The sequence below is a fragment of the Bubalus kerabau genome, chromosome X, assembly GCF_029407905.1.
Source record: "Bubalus kerabau isolate K-KA32 ecotype Philippines breed swamp buffalo chromosome X, PCC_UOA_SB_1v2, whole genome shotgun sequence".
NCBI lineage: Eukaryota > Metazoa > Chordata > Mammalia > Artiodactyla > Bovidae > Bubalus > Bubalus kerabau.
Window position 1 is genome coordinate 138,341,299 of NC_073647.1, and position 21,965 is coordinate 138,363,263.

The 21,965-nt window shown below is 40.9% G+C and overlaps 1 protein-coding gene across 14 annotated transcripts in view; it reads right to left on the bottom strand.

Annotated features, from left to right (window-relative positions):
• Positions 1–21,965, bottom strand: part of POLA1 (DNA polymerase alpha 1, catalytic subunit) — a 391,031-nt gene that overhangs the window by 367,787 nt on the left and 1,279 nt on the right. For all 14 annotated transcript variants that reach the window (XM_055564229.1, XM_055564223.1, XM_055564224.1 and 11 more), the window contains exons 2-12: positions 18,129–18,253; positions 15,580–15,676; positions 14,101–14,181; positions 9,593–9,708; positions 8,800–8,862; positions 7,861–7,953; positions 7,330–7,417; positions 6,836–7,037; positions 6,569–6,747; positions 1,770–1,882; positions 562–678 (exon numbers count right to left, since the gene is read on the bottom strand). In XM_055564229.1, coding sequence (XP_055420204.1) covers positions 562–678; positions 1,770–1,882; positions 6,569–6,747; positions 6,836–7,037; positions 7,330–7,417; positions 7,861–7,953; positions 8,800–8,862; positions 9,593–9,708; positions 14,101–14,181; positions 15,580–15,676; positions 18,129–18,253 — 1,274 coding nt within the window. The remainder of the gene's footprint in view (positions 1–561; positions 679–1,769; positions 1,883–6,568; positions 6,748–6,835; positions 7,038–7,329; positions 7,418–7,860; positions 7,954–8,799; positions 8,863–9,592; positions 9,709–14,100; positions 14,182–15,579; positions 15,677–18,128; positions 18,254–21,965) is intronic.

The window sequence follows — 21,965 nt, forward strand, 5'->3', positions numbered from 1 at the left end:
CTTTAGAGAGACTTGATCCATCAGCCACAAGTCAAAGCTCAAATAGTTCAGTTAGCCTCATCTTCAGCAACTCAGTCCTCCCTTTATTACAAACACTGTTAATAGCCAGTGTCCTGAGGGAGTTACAGCCCTACAACTATGGCCAAGGGCATCAATATCTCACTACAATCAAGACAACTAACTAATCAATATGTATCACATGAATAGAAGAACTTTATTCTATCAGAAATAGCATCACAGTTCCTGACTTTTAAAGATTTAACCTTGTGACCAAGACAACTTAGCAATAAACCAATATAAACAAAATGAGAACAGTTTCTCCTCCATTTCAGAATAAGAAGACAAGATATGCTTCAAGTATTGGAAGCCATTACTTTACTACATGTTACCTTTTTATTCAAACTGATGAACATTATTTTCTACAGTTTAAAGAGAAAGACAAAACTGTTTTTATGCATCTAACATATTGGTTTTATATTGGTATCTATGAAATTTCCATAAATCAGGAAACTAACAAACAACTAATACACAGAACTGAAAAAATTATCACCAAATACAAACCTTGGACTTGAATTTCATAATCTTATATTTTGCTGCTATTTTCTCATCAAATTCATCATAAACATCCTTCATGGTAACTGGAGTTCCACTTTCTTTCCCCGTATTTATATCAACTTTCTGCTTTCCCATGGAGAGGGCAGGCAAGGGGAGGGGAAAAAAGTATCTGTAAATAAGATCTTCTTGACTACCAGAAACCCAGTCTAAATCAATTTTCATCTTTACCCACTCAAACATCTAACAGAACAGGGTGAATTCAAAAATACAAATAGACCCAAAAATATACTAAATCCAGTGCCCAATTCCTTCCAATGACATCATAAAAGCAAACTAGAGATAAAGATGACCAATCCTACAAAATGGGAGAATAATGTTATAAATCTTGACCAAAATGCTTCACAGTTCAACTGAGATGGGGAGGGGCTGGGGCTGAGAGGGGAGTGTGGATGTTAAGGCCAAATAAAAAGGGTCAGCAAATGGAACTGACTCTTAAATGGCTGTGGAGTGAGTGAGTGAGTAAAGTCACTCAGTCATGTCTGACTCTTTGCGACCCCGTGGGCTGTAGACCACCAGGCTCCTCCGTCCATGGGATTCTCCAGGCAAGAACACTGGAGTGGGTTGTCATTTCCTTCTCCAGGGGATCTTCCTGACCCAGGGACCGAACCCAGGTCTCCCGCATTGCAGGCAGATGCTTTAACCTCTGAGCCACCAAATGGCTGTGGAGGAAATAGCAAAAGCATGAAAACTGGGCCAAATGTCATGTCCTATTTTAGAGCCATATATTCTCAACCCCGATAATTATGCAAACGGAGAGTTGAGGGATAGACAGCTTTATATACTGAAACTCAGGCACTTTGATGCTCTAACAAGTTGAAACACAGCATTTTACTCAATTTCCCCACTTTTCCAAATGTCTAATGGAGCTGCTGACTATCAGGGGGTCATAAGGCAGGCAATAAGGAAGGACCATAAAGGGACTTCCCTGGAGGTCCAGTGGCTAAGACTCCATCTCCCAATGCAGGGGGCCTGGGATTCAATCCCTGGTCAAGGAACTAGATCCCATATGCCACAACTAAGAACCAGGAGTATTTTTTAAAAAACAAAGGACCATCTAGATTGTAGATAAGTCTCAGCCCTATTGAAGGACCAGGTTGGTGGCAGAAGATAGAATGAATGCACTTGGAATTTAAAGCTATGTACTTAAGTGTTACCATTTCACGGGGAAGGAAACAGAGCGTTCGCTCAATGTTTTTCACCATGACACAACAGCTCACGTGGGTTTCAGCAGATTCAATCCAGACTTTGCCAAACAGAAATACCACACCTGAAAGAATAAGTAAAAATAATGAAACAGTAAACATTTCAATTATATCACATTAAAGGGATGACATAAAAGCTCACTGAATGTGTCCACACATGTATGCTTTCATGTTAAGTCATTTTCTGCATCAAATTTGTATCCACTGCCTAATCTCAAAGACCAATTCCTTTACTCAGTACCTATGCTGTATGGCAATATCACACCAGTAAAACCTGGGACCGCTGGGGCGACAGGGAATAGAGTGAGGATCTAACTTGGTGGAAACATTCGCCCTAGAAGTAGGGAAACATCCCAGATAAATGCAGACAAGCCTCAGCTATCAGGGCGACATCCCAGGTCTGAGTAGACACCCTGTGTCAGTGCAGAAACCCCTGGGGAATTAGAAAGACATGCCACCTCAATGCAGACACACCTCGAAAACTAGGGAGACATCCTAGATCAGTGTAGGGGGGAAAACATTTTCCCTAGAACAGGATTACCCAGATTAAGAGAAATGAAAAAAGCAAACTATTCTCCAACAAATCTATTTAAACCTCTTGTAAGAACTCTGAGAATACTAAATTCCTTTTCAGCACTTGTACTTACCAACAAAAACTAACATTTCTATGTAAGGATAACTATGTATGGTATATCAGTAGTCTTCTGTACATAAAATTGTGTTTTGGAAAAACATAACTGATCTCATATCCTATTCCATATAATAGTAAATATCTCAGAGCTCAACTATTATCTCCTAATTCACCCTTTCTACTTCATAGACTACCAAAGACATCTGGCTGGAAAGCATTTGTATTGTTCCTCTCTCTCCTATTTCAGTTTAACAAATGGTCTAGGAACCAAATCAGGAGACAAGCTCCTTTTGAGATCCCTAATTGATGTACACCATAAAATAGACCAAGCCTTTCTGGACATCAAGTCATTGTTCATCAAAACTAGCCATCAAAAAATGACTCTGCACTGCTATATTTAAAATGGATAACCAACAAGGAACTGCAGTACAGCACAGGGAACTCTGCTCAATGTTATATGGCAGCTTGGATGGGAGGAGTGTTTGGGGGAGAATGGGTACATGTATATGTATGGTTGAGTCCCTTCACTGTTCACCTGAAACTGTCACAACATTGTTTGTTAATTGGCTATACCTCAATACAAAATCGGAGAAGGCAATGGCACCCCACTCCAGTACTCTTGCCTGGAAAATCCCATGGACGGAGGAGCCTGGTGGGCTGCAGTCCATGGGGTCGCGAAGAGTCGGACACAACTGAGAGACTTCACTTTCACTTTCAATATAAAATAAAAGGTTGGGAAAAAAGAAAGGACTCCAGAGATTTGACAGTCAACCTAAAAGATGGCCACTATGCAAAATAATGGGCTCTGTGAATAATTAGACAGCAGCCATCAACACAGCCATTCAACAGGGCCACTTGCCTGAGACACTAAGAAAATTCTGGCACAAGCAAAGGCTACTGTTCACAAGGCCAATTACTCCAGTTTCACAAGATAGTTCATCAGTGCTTCCTTTTGTCACATGTTCTAGTAGAAATAAGACCACCTAAGAATTCTCATTTCTCCAGATGATTAAAATTCTTAGAAGAGTTGTGTAATTTTCAGCTGGGGTAAAAGAGGCGGGGGTGGGGGGAAGATAGGGGAGAGGGAAGGGAGGACTGTGAGGATGATTAAAAAAGAAAAAAGTCACAGTAGCTCAGAAAATTAAAAAGTCATCCTCACAACAGTTAGAGACGAAAAAACAAAATTCTATGCAAAGAAAAATAAAGACCCTAATATTGAATTCAAAGATTCAAATAGCTCATTTTACAGTCAAACTAATATCACACTTCATGCAACACATTTGACACTGTTTATGCCTCATTTGCCACAAAAAGATCATGGTAAACAAAGATTACATTCCCCTTAAAGTTACTAGCTGAAGCCAGGTGCAGTCAGGATTATTCAACCTTGAAAAAGTCATAATGAAGACAGGATATCTTCCCATATGCAAAGAGTAAGATTCTTTTCATAATTATGGAGCATTCAGCAACAACTGATTTACTTAGAATCTGTAAGAAAGTGAGAAACAATAACAGGGTCTTTGGGAGTACTTCGTTTTTATTAGCAGCATTGATTTCAGCAAGGCTCAGTGATCATTACCTGCTATCAAGATGAAACTGTTCAACCCTCTGAGATTACAGGACTTTTTTTTTTTTAAGCCATCTTATTTAACCCGTTGGCATCAATCACAGAGGACAAAACTTCAGAAGCACCATGGAATCACAGAGTGGATTGCGTGTGCGAAGCTGAGCCCTCTGCAACTGAGCCCTCTCCACTTTATCTTTTGGAGCCTCAGCTTCCTCTGCTTTAAGTGTATAACTAGAGATGATGATCTCTGACACCTTTTGCAGCACTAGAAATCTCCTTTTAACCTAGCAATAAGAAGACAGGCCAATAACAGACTGATACCTCTTTCAACTGTGAAGTATTTCCCAATAGTGGTTGAAAAGGCTCATCCATGACTATGGTTGGGGTATGATGGGGGTCACAGAAGGGGCTCTTAGGCCAGTTTGGAGAACTAGGAAAATTCCAGGAGACAATACTGGGGGTGGGGGGAGTCAGGTGAGGAAGGAAAGGGATATGGTATAAAGAGCAGCAGGTACAGACTATTCTAGGACACAGAAATCCCACACAGCAGGCAAGAGAAGCCTTGTTAAGGAATTTGGACTGTAAGTTGCATGCAGCAGCCACTGTGGGTTTTCTATACTGAAGAACTGATGTCCGAAGCCATCATTCAGGTCGCCATGTGAGGGATGACAGCTGAGGAATCAATGAAGAGGTTGGTGTTGGGAGCAGGAAGGGCTCAAAGGTGGGAGTTGTGAGAAGATAGCTTGTCTAGTTTAGGAGGAGAAAATGAGTAAGACTTGGTGAGGAAAGTAAGGAGGGGAGGGGACTCAAGGCGGGCTCTCAGATTTCTGGTTTTGATGGGACCATGAATCAAGTCAGGGAATAAAATCCTGCAAGGAATGGATACAGTAAGGCACAGGGGGGTGGCTCCGGGATAGGCAGGCCCACCATTCATCCAATTCCAGAGCACTGGCTATGAGGCTGTGCTTCAGGGAGGTCCCTGGAAGCTGTACAATAGAGCCGTCCTGGGTTTAATTTCCAAAGCCTCATGAAATCACACTTGCCAGCCCACCTGGCACCAGCAAGTTACAAAACAGTCAAAGAGGTAAGAGCATCTAACCAAATGGTCTTGCCCTAGAGCTTAAGTAGATGAGATACCATTTCTAAGACTGCTGACATCTTCACCTGAGCAACGAACACACGGCAGTTTGCTACTCAAGCAGCTGTGCAAGTTTCAGCTCTTTGATAAGTGGAGCATATTAATATTGCCGCCTCCCAAGAGACCAGTACCATTTTCCCAGTGCAAGCCAATCCCTGAGTATCTCGGTGGTAAATCTGGCTCCAAGTCTGACAGTTTAATACTTAGTCCTCAAGAAACCATTTGGAAAGATTCAGTTTGTACCTGCCCTTCGATTCAGATATGGATCTGAATAAAGGCAACTGTTTAAGGGTGTATACTGTCTTTTTTCTGAATCTGACATGCCTTGTCCTGCCTGGCCCCACAGTGCAGAAGGGCTCAAATAGCACAGAGGAAACGGGAGCCCTCCTGGCTCTCTGTGAGTCTGGATTCATAGTAAAAGTTCATTCAGAGGAGGACCTGCAACTTAGCCTTGATTCCTCCTTTCTCTCAAACGCCACGTCCATCCATCATCAAGTTCATGTCAAAGTATAAGTAAAAAGAACTGACTTCTCTCCTTCTCCACACCTGCCCTGGATAGACTGAGCTTCAGGTCTTCTACACTCCCTACTCTGGCCCTGGCCACATCCACACACGTGCAGGCTTTTCTCCATATAAACCACATGGTTCCTGTTCAAATGTAAACCCAATCATGGCCCCACTCTACCCTTACCCCTGCACCCCACACTGAAAATCCTCCCCTGCCTTGCCACTGTTCTTAAAGTAAGGTCTCAACTCCTCAACGCAGCTTTCAAGGTCCCTCACTGTCCAGCCTTTGCCTTTTCTCCAACTTGATTTCCAGCCAATCTTGTCATCTGACTACTCTGCTACAACCACTCAGGTCTCCTCCTTTCTCTCCCCGGGCCTCTGCACTTCTGGGTTCCTCAGGCTGAAATACTCTTTCCTCAGCTCTGAACATACCTCAAAACCCAGCCCAATGGTCATTTCCTCAGACAGGCCTTCCCTGGTCACCCCCCAAATAACTGCCTTTACCCCACTAGAATGAAAGCTCCACCAGGACAGGGAATTTGCCCAGCTTGTTCACCCCATCTCAGGGCCTGGCATGTAGCAGGTGTTCACACTGCTGAAGGAACCAATTAGTGATTGATTTCACTTTAAGTGCATTCCAATATGTTCAGATACACCGATGGTGAATTCCAAGCACACACTGCGAAACTACAAATAACCAGTTTTCGGAATAAGAGTCTGTAAAGATTATTCACACCACAAACTCTCTCCATCCAGGTGACTCACGAACTTTACAGTAAGTGAGTGTTGTTCTCTTACTATGTACATGAGGGCAGAGCCTGTGCCAATTACAATCACTAAAGCACTTCAGGAGAAGGTGCCATTCTGTGTTAAAGACATTGAGTTACTGTATGTAAATATATGATTACCTGGTTGGCTGTACGGATCTTCATAAGCATCCAGCCAATAAAACTGAAAGACTTGTTCCTCATCAGCTCCTTTTACCAGTGGGAGGTGACTGGAATCCACTTGAACTTCCAGGGCTGAGAAACTGCTGTCATCTTCCTGATCCATGTCCCAACAAGAGACATCTGGGAGAAAACTTGCTCTGCAAAAATCACATTTTCAAAAACCTTACAAAATCCAACAGAGTAAGTATAGCGCTACTTGGCCGAGAAGTCATAAAATGCTCTTACGAGGAGGATGTGGTCCCTTTCCCAGAATCAGCCTTGTGTTTTGCCTCCTCTGCTGGCTCCCTCTCTTGGCACAAAGTCTTGGCAGCCACGGGCTCCACATCCACCTCCTCAGCTTCCATGGGCTCATCAAAGTCGCCATCTTCAAATTCCATTGCTCCCGACTCCTCCTTGTCATCTGTACACAGTGGCGGCCCGGGCTCTCCTGAGGGTGGCGTCACACATTCCCATCACGTGTTGCTGCCAGCGAGCACAAAAGCTTCCCCAACGGTGCAACAGCAGACTACCCCTGGCCCACGTGTTATTTGCCTTGCTCTTCAATTCCCAAATTGGATGTTTTTAACTTTTCCTGCTATGAATTCAAACCTTTCTCAGGGAAACTGCCTACTGCAAGCCCTTCAATTTCTCTTCCACTTCCTCCTTCATGGGGCCTCCATCTTTGACAGCACTGTGCAACTGCTTAACACCCTTGCAATTCTGCTTGACAGCAGACTTACCAGCAAATTCAGCACATGTAAGAGGAGCAGGAGTTAATGAAGGCTCTTTCCTTGAGGCTGGGGGAGTGGTTTTTCCTGAAGGAACTGCCTGTCAATGTTTTTAAATGTTTAGTCAGTTAGACCTGCATACTAAAAATATGCAACTGTCCTACCCTGACCAGAGATAATGACAGTTCCCATTTATAAAACGATTTTATGTATTATTAATGTAACAGCTTCAATTATTTTACTGTTACCTAGGTTTACAGGGAAAAAAAAAAAAAAACACTTGTTTCCAGGAAGAAAATGATTGCATTTAGCACAGTTGTAATACCTATAATAAACACATACCAGTTACTACAAAATTTACTATGAAAAAAGCAGGCACATGCTATTTTTGAAATGTATGAAAGTATATAATGAAACAGGAGTCCTAATTAAAAACAAAAACAAGAACAAATTCAAAGGCATTTCACTCACATAGAAAAGCAACAATGTTAAGTTTTAAGCAATAATGTAAATCAAGACTGAAGGTATTTCCACACACTATACCTTGGGGGTGTGCACAGAGAAAGGATTCAGTGAAGCTCCGCTGGATCTTTTCTTTTTTGGTATTATTACAGGTGGTGGAGTTATTTGTGGTGTCTAGGAGGGGGTAGACAGACATTCACTGCCATGCTTGTTTTACCACAAGACACAAAAAGTACATTTCTTCCCCCAATGAAGCCCAATGAGCAAAGCACTTTTTTCCCTCCCTGCTCCCCCCACAGATCTATGTTCATGCAGTGAGGTTACTATAGTAACAATACCACAGACTCACTAGAAAACCAGAATAGATACTGACTCCACCCCTCATCAATTTTTTTTCTTTTTAAAACTTAACATACTTCTCCCTTACCCTTCCAGAATATTACATTTCCAAAACTGTCAAGCCCTAACTACACAGTGTTGGTTAGTGATTTTAATTGAGGATCACTTAGAAAGAAGCACATCTCTAACTGAGAGTTCAGTCTTGCTGTAAAACAGCCCAATTGTAAATTCCAGTACAGCTGAACCTGTCTGAGTTGTACTAGGGACAGCTCACCAACTCTTCCCTCACCCCCACTTGGAATTCAGGACGAGGATCTCACACCTGACAGGCTTCAATCTATTTCAGGCACATACACGGCAGCAAGTGAGCGCAAGCAGCGTGCCTTCTCAGCACTGACTCGTGTGTATTCTGACTACCTCAAACATAGCCCCACACAGCCCAATCCACAGTCGGCAGAGCCTAGAGTGGCTAGAAACTATTCACCTAAAATGGTGAGAAGAAACCAATTTGAAGGGCTGCTTTTGGTTTGGAGGTTTGTTTTGGCTGGGGTTTTGGTGGTGGGGTTGTCACTGGATTTTGTTGCATATTCTAGCAATTAAGTCTGTTTCATATTAATTACTAAATTGTTTCTTCAGCCCATGTCCACCTGAATATTTGACAACTCCTGGAGATTCACTTACCTCAGTGTTCAGGTCCTGTAGAATGTCACCTAACAGATCATCCTTGGACAAGTCAACAGCTTTCTGGAAATTAAAAAGGCAGAGAGAATGAGAAAGTTCTGCACTTCACATTTTCAGAGTAAGGATCAAGGAAAGGAAGACCCTGGCCAGTCATTCTTCAACCCTCACTCTGAGGACTTCTCTACTATTCACAGATCTTTACCATGACCGACCTGAACATAACTCCTAAACCCCAAGCCCCTGCCCTCTGTTTTCTGCTTTATTCCATAATCCTCCTGCTAATCACCAAAATAAACACAGTCAGTTCAGCTTTCTGGTTTTCTCTTTTATCTCCAAGTCACAACCACTGAGATAGGAGATGCCTCAATCTACCTAGAAATCTACACTGAACTTAGTGACTGAGACTGGGAAAGTAATACTCAAATATTTGAGTTCAAACATATTGGGACCTCCCTGGCAGTCCAGTGGTTAGGACGTGGTACTTTCACTGAGAGGGCCTGGGTTTGATCCCTGTTCAGGGAACTAAGACCCCACAAGCCATGCAGTGTGACCAAAAAATATATAAAAAATAAAAAACAAAACAATAATATACTGGGCATCTATTATCTATATAATCAAATGTTAAATATAATCAAAGATCAAGCTCATCTGAAACCAGGGGACTAGCCTGGCAGCCTTCAGGAGATCATTTGTTTAGAGCTACGGGGAATCTGACAAAAAAGGTAAACTATGAACAAACAGGAATCTTTGCTGCACAAAGGAAAAGGCAAATATAAGAAAACATGAGACTCACATCTACGGTTTTCCTCCCAGCACTGGCAATGAACATTGATTTGATGTTGTTCGGTTTTGTCACAGCAGCCCTCTTGACAGTCCTCTTATCTTTGTTGCATGCTTTATCATCTTTTCCTGTTGGAAGAGAATTTATTTAGAAACACGCAACAGCAAAAATCAAAATGGAAAACCAAAAAAAGCATGGTCACCTGCCCTCTGTATATGAGACTCTGACAAGCAAAATGTTAAAAATTCAAAACACAAAACTGAAATTTTATGCAAGGTACATAGGAAATAATCTTTTAAATAGGCTGAATTCAGGGAAACTTGGACTGAATGTTACTATAAAAATGGAAGAAAGGCCAGTAAAATATCAAGATGAGTTATTGAGGCTGTTTGATCGTTATTGTTAATGTGAACAAGAAAGCTTTTTAAAAGGTGGGGTTTATTTTCCCATAGAAATAAAAAGATCAAGCTCATCTGGAACCAGGGGATTAGCTTTGCAGCCTTCATGAGATCATCATTTTAGTGTGATACTGACCCTGACAAGAAAACTGAACTATGAAGAAAGAAGACTACCGGTTGTGATATTGTAGCATCCTAGTTTCCATTTTATGAGCAATAGTAACTGGACATGTAACAACAGGTCCCAGCAACACTAAACAGCATGCAGACATTTGCTCCATAAAGAACAACTTGTGCCATGTTTTCTCTTCTGGGCATGTAGAAACTACCTGCAAACTCCTCTACTACTGTCAATTTTACTCTCGCTTTCTGACTCAACCCAGAGCAGCCTGCACCTACAAAAGACCCAGAGTGAATAGATAACATAGTGTGGTAGTGGCATACGAATAGACAAACAGACCAGATGAAATACAATATGGAGCCCAGAAAAAGCCCAAATTACTTATGGAAATTTAACACAGAATAAAAGCGACATCTCAAATCACTGAGAAAAAAATGAACGTTTTCATAGTGTTGGCTACGCATTTGTGGCTTCCCTGGTGGCCTGATGGTAAATCATCTGCTTGCAATGCAGGAGACCTGGGTTCAATCCCTGGATTGGGAAGAGCCCCTGGAGAAGGGAATGGCAACCCATTCCAGTATTCTTGCCTGGAGAATTTCATGGACAGATGAGCCTGGCAGGCTATAGTCCAAGGGGTCAAAGAGTCGGACACAACTGAGCTATTAACACTTTCACCCATTTGTAAAGAAATAAATCAGTATAAACACCATACGGGAGAATTCCCTGGTTGTCCAGTGGTTAGGACTCAGTACTTTCACCACCAGGGGTCCGGGTTCAATCCCTGGTTGGGAAACTAAGATCCTGCAAATCACAAGGTGAACTCCAAACAGATCACAGGTCAAAATTTTTAAAATGAAGTTATACAAGTACTTTAATAAAAAAGGCAAATTCCTTGTAACCTGGCTGTGGGGAAAGTCTTTCTAACTATGATTCAAAATCCATCTGCAAGAAAAAAGAAAGGAATGATAAATGCAATTATATCAGAAACAGGTTTAAAGACCAAAGAGGAGAAAATTTTTGCAATATGTTTTGCAGAGGAAAAAAACAACTTCACTGGTATTAAAAAAAAAAAATGCAGAACCCAAAGGGAATGTGGGCAATAAACATGAACACATGGTTCATGTTAAAAAATATATAACTATGAAGTTTTATGAAAGATGCCCAACTTCATGTGTAAAAGAAATGCAAATGTCATTTCTCATATATTAGAGGGTCAAAAATTTTAAAAGCTTGACAATACATTTTCTTGGCGAGGCCATGGTGTCTAAATGGACACTCAAATGTTGCTCACAGGAGTGTAAAATGGCACAATTCCTATGGACAAGAATTTGGCACTATCTCATGAAACTTTATGTGCATGTACTCTCTAAGCCAGCAATCCCACCTCTACAAATTTTCCCTGAGGAAAATACTGTATGCAGTTATTCAATGTGGTATCATCTGCAAGAGCTAATTACTGAAAATCTAAATGTCCACTCAAGTAAACCATCTGAACAAACCATGGTACAACCATTGATGGAATACTATGCAGCCATACAGAAATGAGCAAGCAAGGAAGAACGCTCTCTAAGTGCAGATATGAAGTGATTTTCAGGATATCTTCTTAAGTGAAAAAATGCCAAGTACAAAAGCATCTACAGAAAATATCTTTTGTGTAAGAAAGAAAAGGAAATTAAAATATGTATACAGAATTCCATTTCTGGGCATACGCCCAAAAGAATTAAAAACAAGTGTTCAAACAAAAACTGGTACACAAAACTTCATATCAGCACTGTTCACAGTAATTGAAAGAAGGAAACAACCCAAGTGGCCTATAACTAATAAATGAATAAATGAAATGTGGTCTATCCTTGCAATCTGATAGTATCCTTGCAATCTGATAGTAGCCCTGAAAAGGAATGAAATACTGATTCACGCTGTAACACGAATGAACCTTGAAAACACTATGCTAAATGAAACAGGCCAGAAACAAATAGTCACATATTGCATAATTCCAACTCTATGAAATACTCAAAACAGGCAAATCCAGAGACAGAAAGCATATCAGTAGTTGCCAGAGCTGAGGGAAGGAAGACTGAGGAATGACTGCTTAATGAGTATGGGTTTCCATCTGGGATGAGAAAATGTTCTGGTCATGAGTACAAACACTGTTGATGCACGAAATGTCACAGATGATAAATTTTCTGTTATATATTTTTAATGTGCCTAAGAATATGAAAAGATATAGCACATTTGTGAAAACATAAGACAGGGGAATTTAATTTTGTCAAGAGATCATTTGGAGCAGTTTGAAGAGCAAATATAGGCAATGGTCAAAATGTTTAGTAAACAAAATTCAGGTCCTAATAAAGAGCCTCAAAAGAGAAGGTCAATACTGGTTTGACTAGCAAGGAAGGCTTCACTAAGGGGCTTTAATATCACCAGTCTACATTAGGAGGTATAAGACAGAAGAACAACAGGAAACAAAGAAAGAACAGGAGTCAACATTTGAGATGAAAATTTTCCACAATTTTAGAGCTCCTGTTTTGATTTATTTGTTTATGTAGGTTTTTGGGTTTTTTTTTTTTTTTTTTTCGGCCAAACACTTGTGGCTTGCGGGATCTTAGATCTTACTCCCCCATCAGGGATGGAACCCATGCCCTTGGCAGTGAAAGTGTGAAATCCTAACCACTGGACAGCCAAGGAATTCCCTTATCCCTTTAAAAATGTCAGTGTCATGAAAGACCAGATGGGGAAGAGAGGAGGGATGGTGCTGCTCTGCTAAATAAGACTAGAGAGACATGAAAATCCAAGTGGAGACTGCACTTCTAAAAACAGCTATAACAGGTATTATTGGACTAACTGGGGGATCTTAATCAGGATAAAATCTTAGATAATATCATGAAAATGGTACTGCAGCTAAGGAGACAAGCCCTTGTTCTTATGAGATCACCACTGAAACATGGAGAGGTAAGTGTCATGCTGTCTACAACTTAGTTTCAATTAATTCACCAAAAACAAAGCCTGTGTGTATATGTCTGAGAAGGTAGAAGAGGGACAAAGTAAACAAATGTTACAAAATGTCAACAATCTACAAATTAAGGTCCAGACTTTCTGAAAAGGGTGAGAGAGCAGATTTCAGGCTTTGTGGCCACATGTCTCTTAAGCTGTTGCATATTCTTCTTTCCACTTTTCTTCTTTTTTTAAACACTCATTAAAAAGGTAAAAGCCTACCATTCTTAGCTTGAGCTATATAGTGCAGGTATGATTTCCTTCTGAGGTAAGGAAAGTTATCATGGTGATGGCTGTACTACTGTGACTATACTAAAAGCCACTAAAATGTTCACTTTAGTGGAATTGTATGGTATGTTAATTATATCTCAGTAAAGCTATTCTAAAATAAACCAGCTCTAAGTGAGCCACAGAATGTTGGCCAGTGATCTATCACTTGGTGGTAATAATGAACTAAATAAAAAAAAAAATATGAAGAAAATTTCCGCCTCTCATTTTACAGGAACGAAATCGGGTTTGTTGACTCAAAATTTTTTTTGCCAATGATTGTGATAGCTATGAGAATATAACACATTCATTCATATCGTTTTAAATTTCAATTAAACAGAGCAAGTTGACAGAAAATCGAAGCCTTGTTATTGTACTGTGCTTCTATCAAAGAGCTAAAATCCTAAGTAACTTCAGCAGGAATGAAAAGACATCACTTATGCTTGTAGCCCTCAAAATCAGCAAATCTAAAATGACCACAGCACTGAAAATTCTAAAATAAGTAAGACTAAACTCTTTGGATAGAGAGATGTGAAACTTCATTTCCTGGTTGTTTTTGCTTTCTGTGTTTAATTTTCTACATACCTACACTTCTTTCAATATTAGAACATTTTCTATACTCAAACACAATTGTGGTAGGTCCATTTTCCTTGAAGAAACTGTGTCAAAGTACCAAGTCATCTGAAATTTTAGACAATTCCTTAAATCTCAAAATGGCCCTCTTAAAAACAAAATGCAGGTACCTTTCTCATGGGAATCAAAAGCATCATCTTCAAGGTCATCATCAAAAATTTCCCGGCCATCCTCCACATAGCCAATACCATCTGCAGGAACAAAATTTCATATTAGGATCAAATTTCTAAATGTAGCCAATATTTTGCCCATGACAAAAAAACAAAAATCCCCAATCAGATGCTCTCCTGGTCCACATCATTTTAAAATGCAGCAGAATCCTGTTCAACCAAAAGTCAGATGAAACACAGCCCTCACACAGGTTTTCTGAGTCAAAACCAAAAGATATACAGCTGACCCTCACACAACTTGGTAGTTAACCCACGTATAACTTACAGTCAGCCATCAGTATCTACAGCTCCGCTACAACTGCGGATTCAAACAACCACAGATGGTGTATTACTATTGTATTTATTATCAAAAAATAGCCACACACATATAAGTGGATCCAAGCAGTTTAAACCCATGCTGTTCAAGGATAAGCAGCTATTTATTATGCCTATTTAGGCTAACTAGGAAATAATTTGGCCCACAGGATCAAAGTTTGCCACAATAGGATGCTTTACAGTACTTCTTCTCTGCTGCTGCTGCTGCTGCTAAGTCACTTCAGTCGTGTGCGACTCTGTGCGACCCCATAGACGGCAGCCCACCAGGCTCCCCCATCCCTGGGATTCTCCAGGCAAGAACACTGGAGTGGGTTGCCATTTCCTTCTCCAATGCATGAAAGTGAAAAGTCAAAGTGAAGTCGCTCAGTCGTGTCCGACTCTTTGCAACCCCATGGACTGCAGCCTACCAGGCTCCTCCATCCATGGGAGTTTCCAGGCAAGAGTACTGGAGTGGGTTGCCATTGCCTTCTCCGACTTCTACTCTACCAGAAGAATAAAAAGAATCAAGATCACCAGAAGTCCAGAAAAGCAACTTAGTCTGCAAGTTCAAGTTGGGAATAGAGCCAAGTTCAATTACAGAAGTAGGAACATAAACAGTGGCAGGCACAGTCTACACCCCCTTTCTCTGCTGCGTGGTTGGCACTCACACCCTCAAGAAGTCACATCCCACAAACAGGAACCACCGAGCTTTCCACAAGGGCTATAAGAACATGGGGACCAGCCTCTGTCTACCCAGGGCTTTACTGCCCAAGTCACTCTTCATGAGTACAGTCTTGTGTAATCCTCACAGCCATTCTATGACATATTTCCTCTACCCCATCACATGGAGACAGCCCAGAGGTATGAGATTCCTCCAAACTCCTACACAGTCACTTCCTGGAGGATTTATACTATAGTCTGAGGTATATGTCTGGTTTCTCCAAAATGCCCCTCAATAAAACTTTCCATTGTTCTGCTTCCACACCCTCAAATCATGCATTTAAGAAAAATCCAAACCAAAGGTGCCTTACATCTATCTGCCCAAGCAAAGAAGCAACTTTGTTACATAAGAACTTATGAAAAGCTACTGACACAGTGTCTGGCAGGTGGCTTCTTCCCACATACCGTCATCCACGATCCAGTCGTCATCCTGGCGGGCCTGAACCAGCTTTGAGTACTGTTCCTCATCAACTTCTTCATAAACACTTGTGAAGTCCTCTACCTGCCATCATACAAGTTTGAGAAAGCTCAAAGTGGAGTGAAAGTGTTAAACAATTCTGATGAAAAAATTGTCAAATTCAAAGTGGAATGGCAGCCTGAAGGAGTTAGCTGCAACCAAATCATGAGTTCTGACATTCAACACCACTGCAGGGTTTTCCTTAAATAGACATCAATTAACTTAGTATTCCTTTTAGGTGGGTGTTAACATAAGATATTAAATGATTCCATTAGCATAATACACTTGTCACACCATCAATTACTCATCTACTTCATAAAAAACAAACTGAATTATAGCCAATTCTTCATTAGCTGCTTTGGGGATTAGTCATTTGTAATTTCAAGATTGGTTTCTCCTGTACTTGGCAAACCTGTGAGACATGCTGCCTCCCTTTCCGCTAGCTGATGGTGCCCCACAAAAAGACAATAATCTCCATAACTGTTCAACCGATCAAATGAAATTCCAAAGGAAAATCTCCCCCATCCATCCCCCTCCAAAAACCAGGAAAACAAACACAGTCTATATCCTACAGGTGCACTACAAATGGTTTTAGAGTAATCCTTGTTTGTATTACCACTGATCCATAACCATTTTGGGGTGTTAAAAACCAAGTGCAAGAGCAGAGTGGCAAGACCTGTAATTACACAGGCTGCCTGACCATCAGAAGGTCAGAATTCCGCGAACTACTGACATGAAGAGAGCAGACCACCTAAGCACAGTTAAAGCACAGAGAGACACACACCACTGCCACGGCTGCCATGGTGACAGGCCATTAATGTCCCAGGTGAGAATTTGGTGGGCTGGTTATCAAGAACTTAAACATACCCTGCTAAAAATTCCCCTCTTCTCTTGACAGTTCTGCATTTCCAAGTGAGGGGTGGAAGAAATGACCAGCTCCATCTGAAGACCTAAGACTCTAGGGGAAAAAACACCTGGGCACAGAGCTTTGAGAGCCTGATGGGCAGAGTTGACTGGATTTCTGCCACACCTACAGGGATTATAGTAATTGCAGGATTAGGCTGAGCTGTCACCTCCTGTTTAATTTGCTCTACAGGGATCACTGGCGAATACTGATTAGGCCTTTGATCACTTGGTAACAGAAATTACTTGCCCTACCAAATTAAGTTTTTTGAGAACCCAAGCACAAACTGGTCCAACTAATATTACTGTCCTGACCAATGTTCTCTTCCAGGGTAGAGGGAACTGGCAAGGTTAGTTTTGTTGCCTGAAGTCTATTAGGCATACTCTGCCTCTCATTTAAGCAACTCATTTACAGACTATCAAAAAGACACCAGAAAACTATTTTTAAAAATCATTTTGAGTTAAAAAGTCATTTTTACTCGATCTCTAAAACATTGCTACTGCTCAGCTTGAACTCTTAGAGCCATGCCATTAACATCAGTGATTAATGGGAAATCAGTCACATTGTGTCAACATCTGAAATGCCCCACAGAACTCCTTTACAGAAGTACCTACATTAAAAATGCTTTAGTCAATGATTTACTGTAATCCTTTTAGCAACCCTTTATGATCCGGCTGACTCCCTTAACTTGAAGGAATGGTGCCAAATGACAAGAATCCTCTTCTACTTGCTTAATAGCCCAATACAGAATGGGCCACGGTTAACAGGCATATTCTCAAACAAGGCTGCCTGGGTTCCAATCAAGGCTCTGCCACTGTGACCTCAGATACCTTCCATGCGAAATGCTGTTAATCATAGTGTCTAACTTCAGATGATTATTGGAAAGATTAAAGAACGGAACATGTTAAAGCACTCAGAACAGTGTTAGCCAAAAAATTGCATTAGTTGCTGTTATTATTATTATTTTCTCATATTAATTAATGGCTTTCCAGCCGTGGGGCTATGAAGACATTAATATTCAGGGAGCACCCTGGAGGTGAAGCTCGACAACGTTATACAGATGGCAGCCACTCTGCTTTTTTACCAGGCCATCAGTAGTGGGTAGAAGGAAAGAGCCAAAAGGACAGCACATTCAGTCCACGCAGAACACAGCAGAGGGGAGGTCCAAGCCCCCACCAGGATCCCCTTGCATATGCGATTACGAAGTACAGTTCTCTCCAAGGAGAAGCAGTGCTCAGTCAGCTACACTGCTCAGCACCTCCTAAGTTAAAGCAAAAGCATCTCAAAGTTCCCTCAAAAGAGCCACGGAACTCAGCAGAGACGCAGTGAACTTAATAAGGCAAAAAAAAACATGACTACTTTCATTTCAGGATTTTAAAAGCATCAGTAAGGTAACTCACAGGAACTTTAAGGGGTGAGTAGTCTCCCAAAACCTGTAAATCTGCCTCATGCCCAAGTGTGCTTGAGATTAAGAAATCACTATTACAAGAAAATTAAAATATATGCATATTTCTAATCAGCAACAAAGGTGACATAAGATTACCTACAGGCCTTGAATTAGATGAATCACAGAGGGAAAAAATGGTTACTTACTTCATATTTATACTTCTCACCAGCTTTTGCCCTTTTCAGTCTTTCCAGAGCTTCCTGTCGCCCTTTCTTTGATTTCTTCTCTCTCCGGGATCGGGAAGCTACAAAACTCCTGGAATCTGACACAGCTGAAAAGAAGCCAAATTTATATGAGACATTACAAAATTGTCAGCCATTTTCCCTTAAAAACAAAGCAACAGTTTTTAGCCAGTATTAATATACAAGTTCAATGTTATACAAAATCTGCAGCTCCTGTGGCTCTGCGGAAATTCTCAGCTGAAGCAACTGTTATTTTTTTTCCTCTAGGAGAAAAATTCCAAATTCAACTGATATCCCCTGGAGACACTCAAGGGAGACCAGCCTAGTCCATAACCTTTCCAAGCAAAATGACAGGCCATTAAGTGATTATAAAAGGACAATTCATTTTGTATTCTATTAATCAACATTTGAAAGGCTTTGAGGAGCACCTGCTCTTTACAAATTACCTACCCCTCTGAGAGACACAAAGATAAGACAGGGCCCCAGACTCATAGAACTTACAATCTGACAGGGGAGATTCCTGGCAGACCTCGGAGATAATAGTGGGTTCAGTTCCAGACCATAACCAATAAAGTGAATATTACAATCAAGTGAACCATGTGAATTTTTTAAAATTTCCCAGGGCATATAAAAGTTATGCTTACACTACACTATAGTCTATTAAGTATGCAAAAGCATTATATCTTCAAAAATTCTTGATTGCTAAAAATGTTAACCATAATTTGAGCCTTCAGTGAGTTGTAGTAGTAACATCCAAGATCCCTGATCATAGATCACTGTAACAAATATTGAAAAATGTGAGAATTCCCAAAATGTGACACAGGGACATGAAGTAATAAACGAAGTCTGTTGGGGAAATGGTGCCAACAAACTTGCTTGATGCAGGGTTGCCACAACCTTCAATTTGTTAAAAAAAATTTTTTAAGTGCAGTATCTAAACCACAATAAAGCAAGGTATGCCTGTAAATAGCAACTAACTATAGAACAACTTTTAGAAGAAACACATGCCCCAACAGAAGTACAGATAAAATGCCTAGAATTTCAAAGGAAGGGTAAATTGGGGGTTGGGAGAATTTAACCAAGATGACTGAGGAGATTCTTGATTCCATCACTGATTTCCAGATCTCATGCTGCTGGTTATGACATTAGAGGAGGAGGATGAAAAACACAAAGATTAAAATGTGTTTTGTGGAAAATTAATGAAGTACCAGAGGGCCTCACTGGTCAGTCATTCAACTTTTGAATTATGCACACTTTGGGTCATCATAAACTGACCACCTCACACAGTTACTGAAAAGATTCCACCCACAGAATGAAGACTTTCATATGCCAGCTGATGAATACCCAAAGCAAGCAAGACAGAGCCACCTGCCAGCCACGAGTTGAGGCTCAGCATGACTGCCACTATGTCTGTGAAATTGAATATTGTATTGTATTTGGTGCTAATTACTTTATAAAAAGAAGTAAGCACAGAAAAGGAGAAGTATTGATAACAGGCATCCTAAAAGCTCCAACCCCACTGGAATGTTCATAACAACATTCAGCTCTTTGACTAAGTGTTGACTGAAACAGAAGATGCAATTTACAGAACATGTACCAAGTGCTGGCAATAAACTGTTACAATAGTTTCAACTGTTGCAATAGTTTCAACTGTTGTTGTTCACCTGTCTTAAAGGTGACTGTAGATACTTTTTTTCTAGCTTTCTGGAAATGGAATCTCTCTCTATAATATCTCAGTCTATTGTTTGACTTTCACATTTGACTTTTAAATCCATTTTCAGAAAAGCATTAAGGAATGCAGGTACTTAATGATGACAGCCACAAAATCTTGAGTGTCACTCAAATGATTTCAAAAAACTGTAAGCGGACCTACACAACAAGGTTTTGGAGATTACTGAACATGACCCCTGGGAGTGAAAAGCTGGCCTCAGTGTATCCCATTCAAGATCCCCCTGACTCCTTTGTCAGATTATCCTGACAACATCTATAGGTTTTCAAAAAGACTTACTCCACCGGCAACGACGTGCCACTCTAAGAGTTTGGGGTACAATTACAAAATAAGACAAAGCTGCGAGTTCTCAAGGGGCTCCCAGTCAAGGAAAGCAAAAAGACCTGAGGCTCCCACCATCATATAAAGATCGTGCCATATGAGAGGTAAGAACCCGGTACTGAGAACACATAGAAAAGGGAGCCATTAATTTTGCCTGGGAAATCAGACAAGGCTTCACAAGGGGAGGTTTCCAACACAGAAAGAGGAATAGAACTTCACTCTCAGAGTACAGGGCAACAAGGGGGCACAAGCAAAGGAAAAGGCATGAGCCAAACTACAAAGGGATGAAAATGCAAGGCGTATTCTGAAACCAAGAGGAAGTCAATGTGGAAGGTAAGCTGGACACGAGAGCATAGATAGAGTAGGAGAACGGAGATTAGAAGCAGCAACACAACCAGGCTCTGCCACTTACTGGGTGACATGAGACAACCGGTTAACCTTTCTGAGCCATGGTGGCCAGGTATCTTGTTTTTTTAAGTTGCCCAATATTCAAACTGTGAAATCCCTCCTCCCTTATGCCCCTGCAGCTAGGGCATGGGTATATAAAATAGGTCCTCCAATTACAAACATCTGCTCAGACTTTAAATCAGAAGCTAGCATGACAAGGAAAGGGGGAGGACTAACGGAAGATTCTAGAAGTAGCAACAGCTACAGGAGGATTGAGTACCTGGAACAACAGTGCCAGCAATGTCCCAGGGTACCTGAAGGCTCTAACTTCAAGTACTTGCCATGGTTGGCAGTAACCTCCTCAATGAACCACTTTGGGGGCATGATTTGAAGCACTGTTCCTAGCTACACTGCTCGGAGGCTGGCTCTCCGGAGGTTCTGAACACCACGATACTCTTCTGATAAATTCCTGTTCAGTTTCAGTCAACTAGAGTTGGTTCCTATAGAGTACACCCAATGACTGAGACTAATGCACAGCCTCAGGGTCCTCATATGTGAAATGGGGATAATCATGTCTGCTTTATAAAGTTTAGAATTAAATGAAGATACCTGGCTTATTTTGTACTCATCAATACAGAACAAACTCATTTAATGTGTATGTGTAGAGATGCAGCATAATCACACACACATACGCCGACACCCCACACTAAGCACTAACAGGGTCTAGCTTCTAGAAAGCAAAAATAAAGCAAAGCCACTTACTCAGGGAAGCCTCAATATAGCACCACATATAATTACATGTTTACCATCTCAATTCCATATAGACAAAAAGCATGTCCAACTTACCTACCACTATAACACCAGAGCCTGATAGAATGCCTATACCTGGTAGGTATGTAACAAATATTTGCTGAATGAACACTGTACCTGCTTTTTTAAATCATTAAACTCTCCCTGATCCATGTTCATATACAGTAACAGCTATTTATAGGCCTTTCAAGTTTTTACTGCCAGCCCACCTTCTAACACTTAAGAGGGGGAGGGAAAGCTTAAATTTTCCTTTTTGGTATATGTCTCCAATGCTTCAAGTAGGTAAATTAGCCAAAAAGAATTAGCATGAAAAAAAATCCTGTTACTGAAGTTTAAAAATCTGGTTCACAATTACATCTGGTGTACCCACCCCCCACCCTCCCCCAAAGCAGACAGACAAGAGTCTGCAAGTCTTTCTGGTGACAATCTTTCAAACTTGGCAGGAAAAGAAAAATTCCAGTCACAAGTCCCAGCCACTACTTAATCAACACCATGACTTAAGAGGGATCTCAAGATTGCAGTATCCTCCGAAGAGTGATTTCTTGATGTTCACA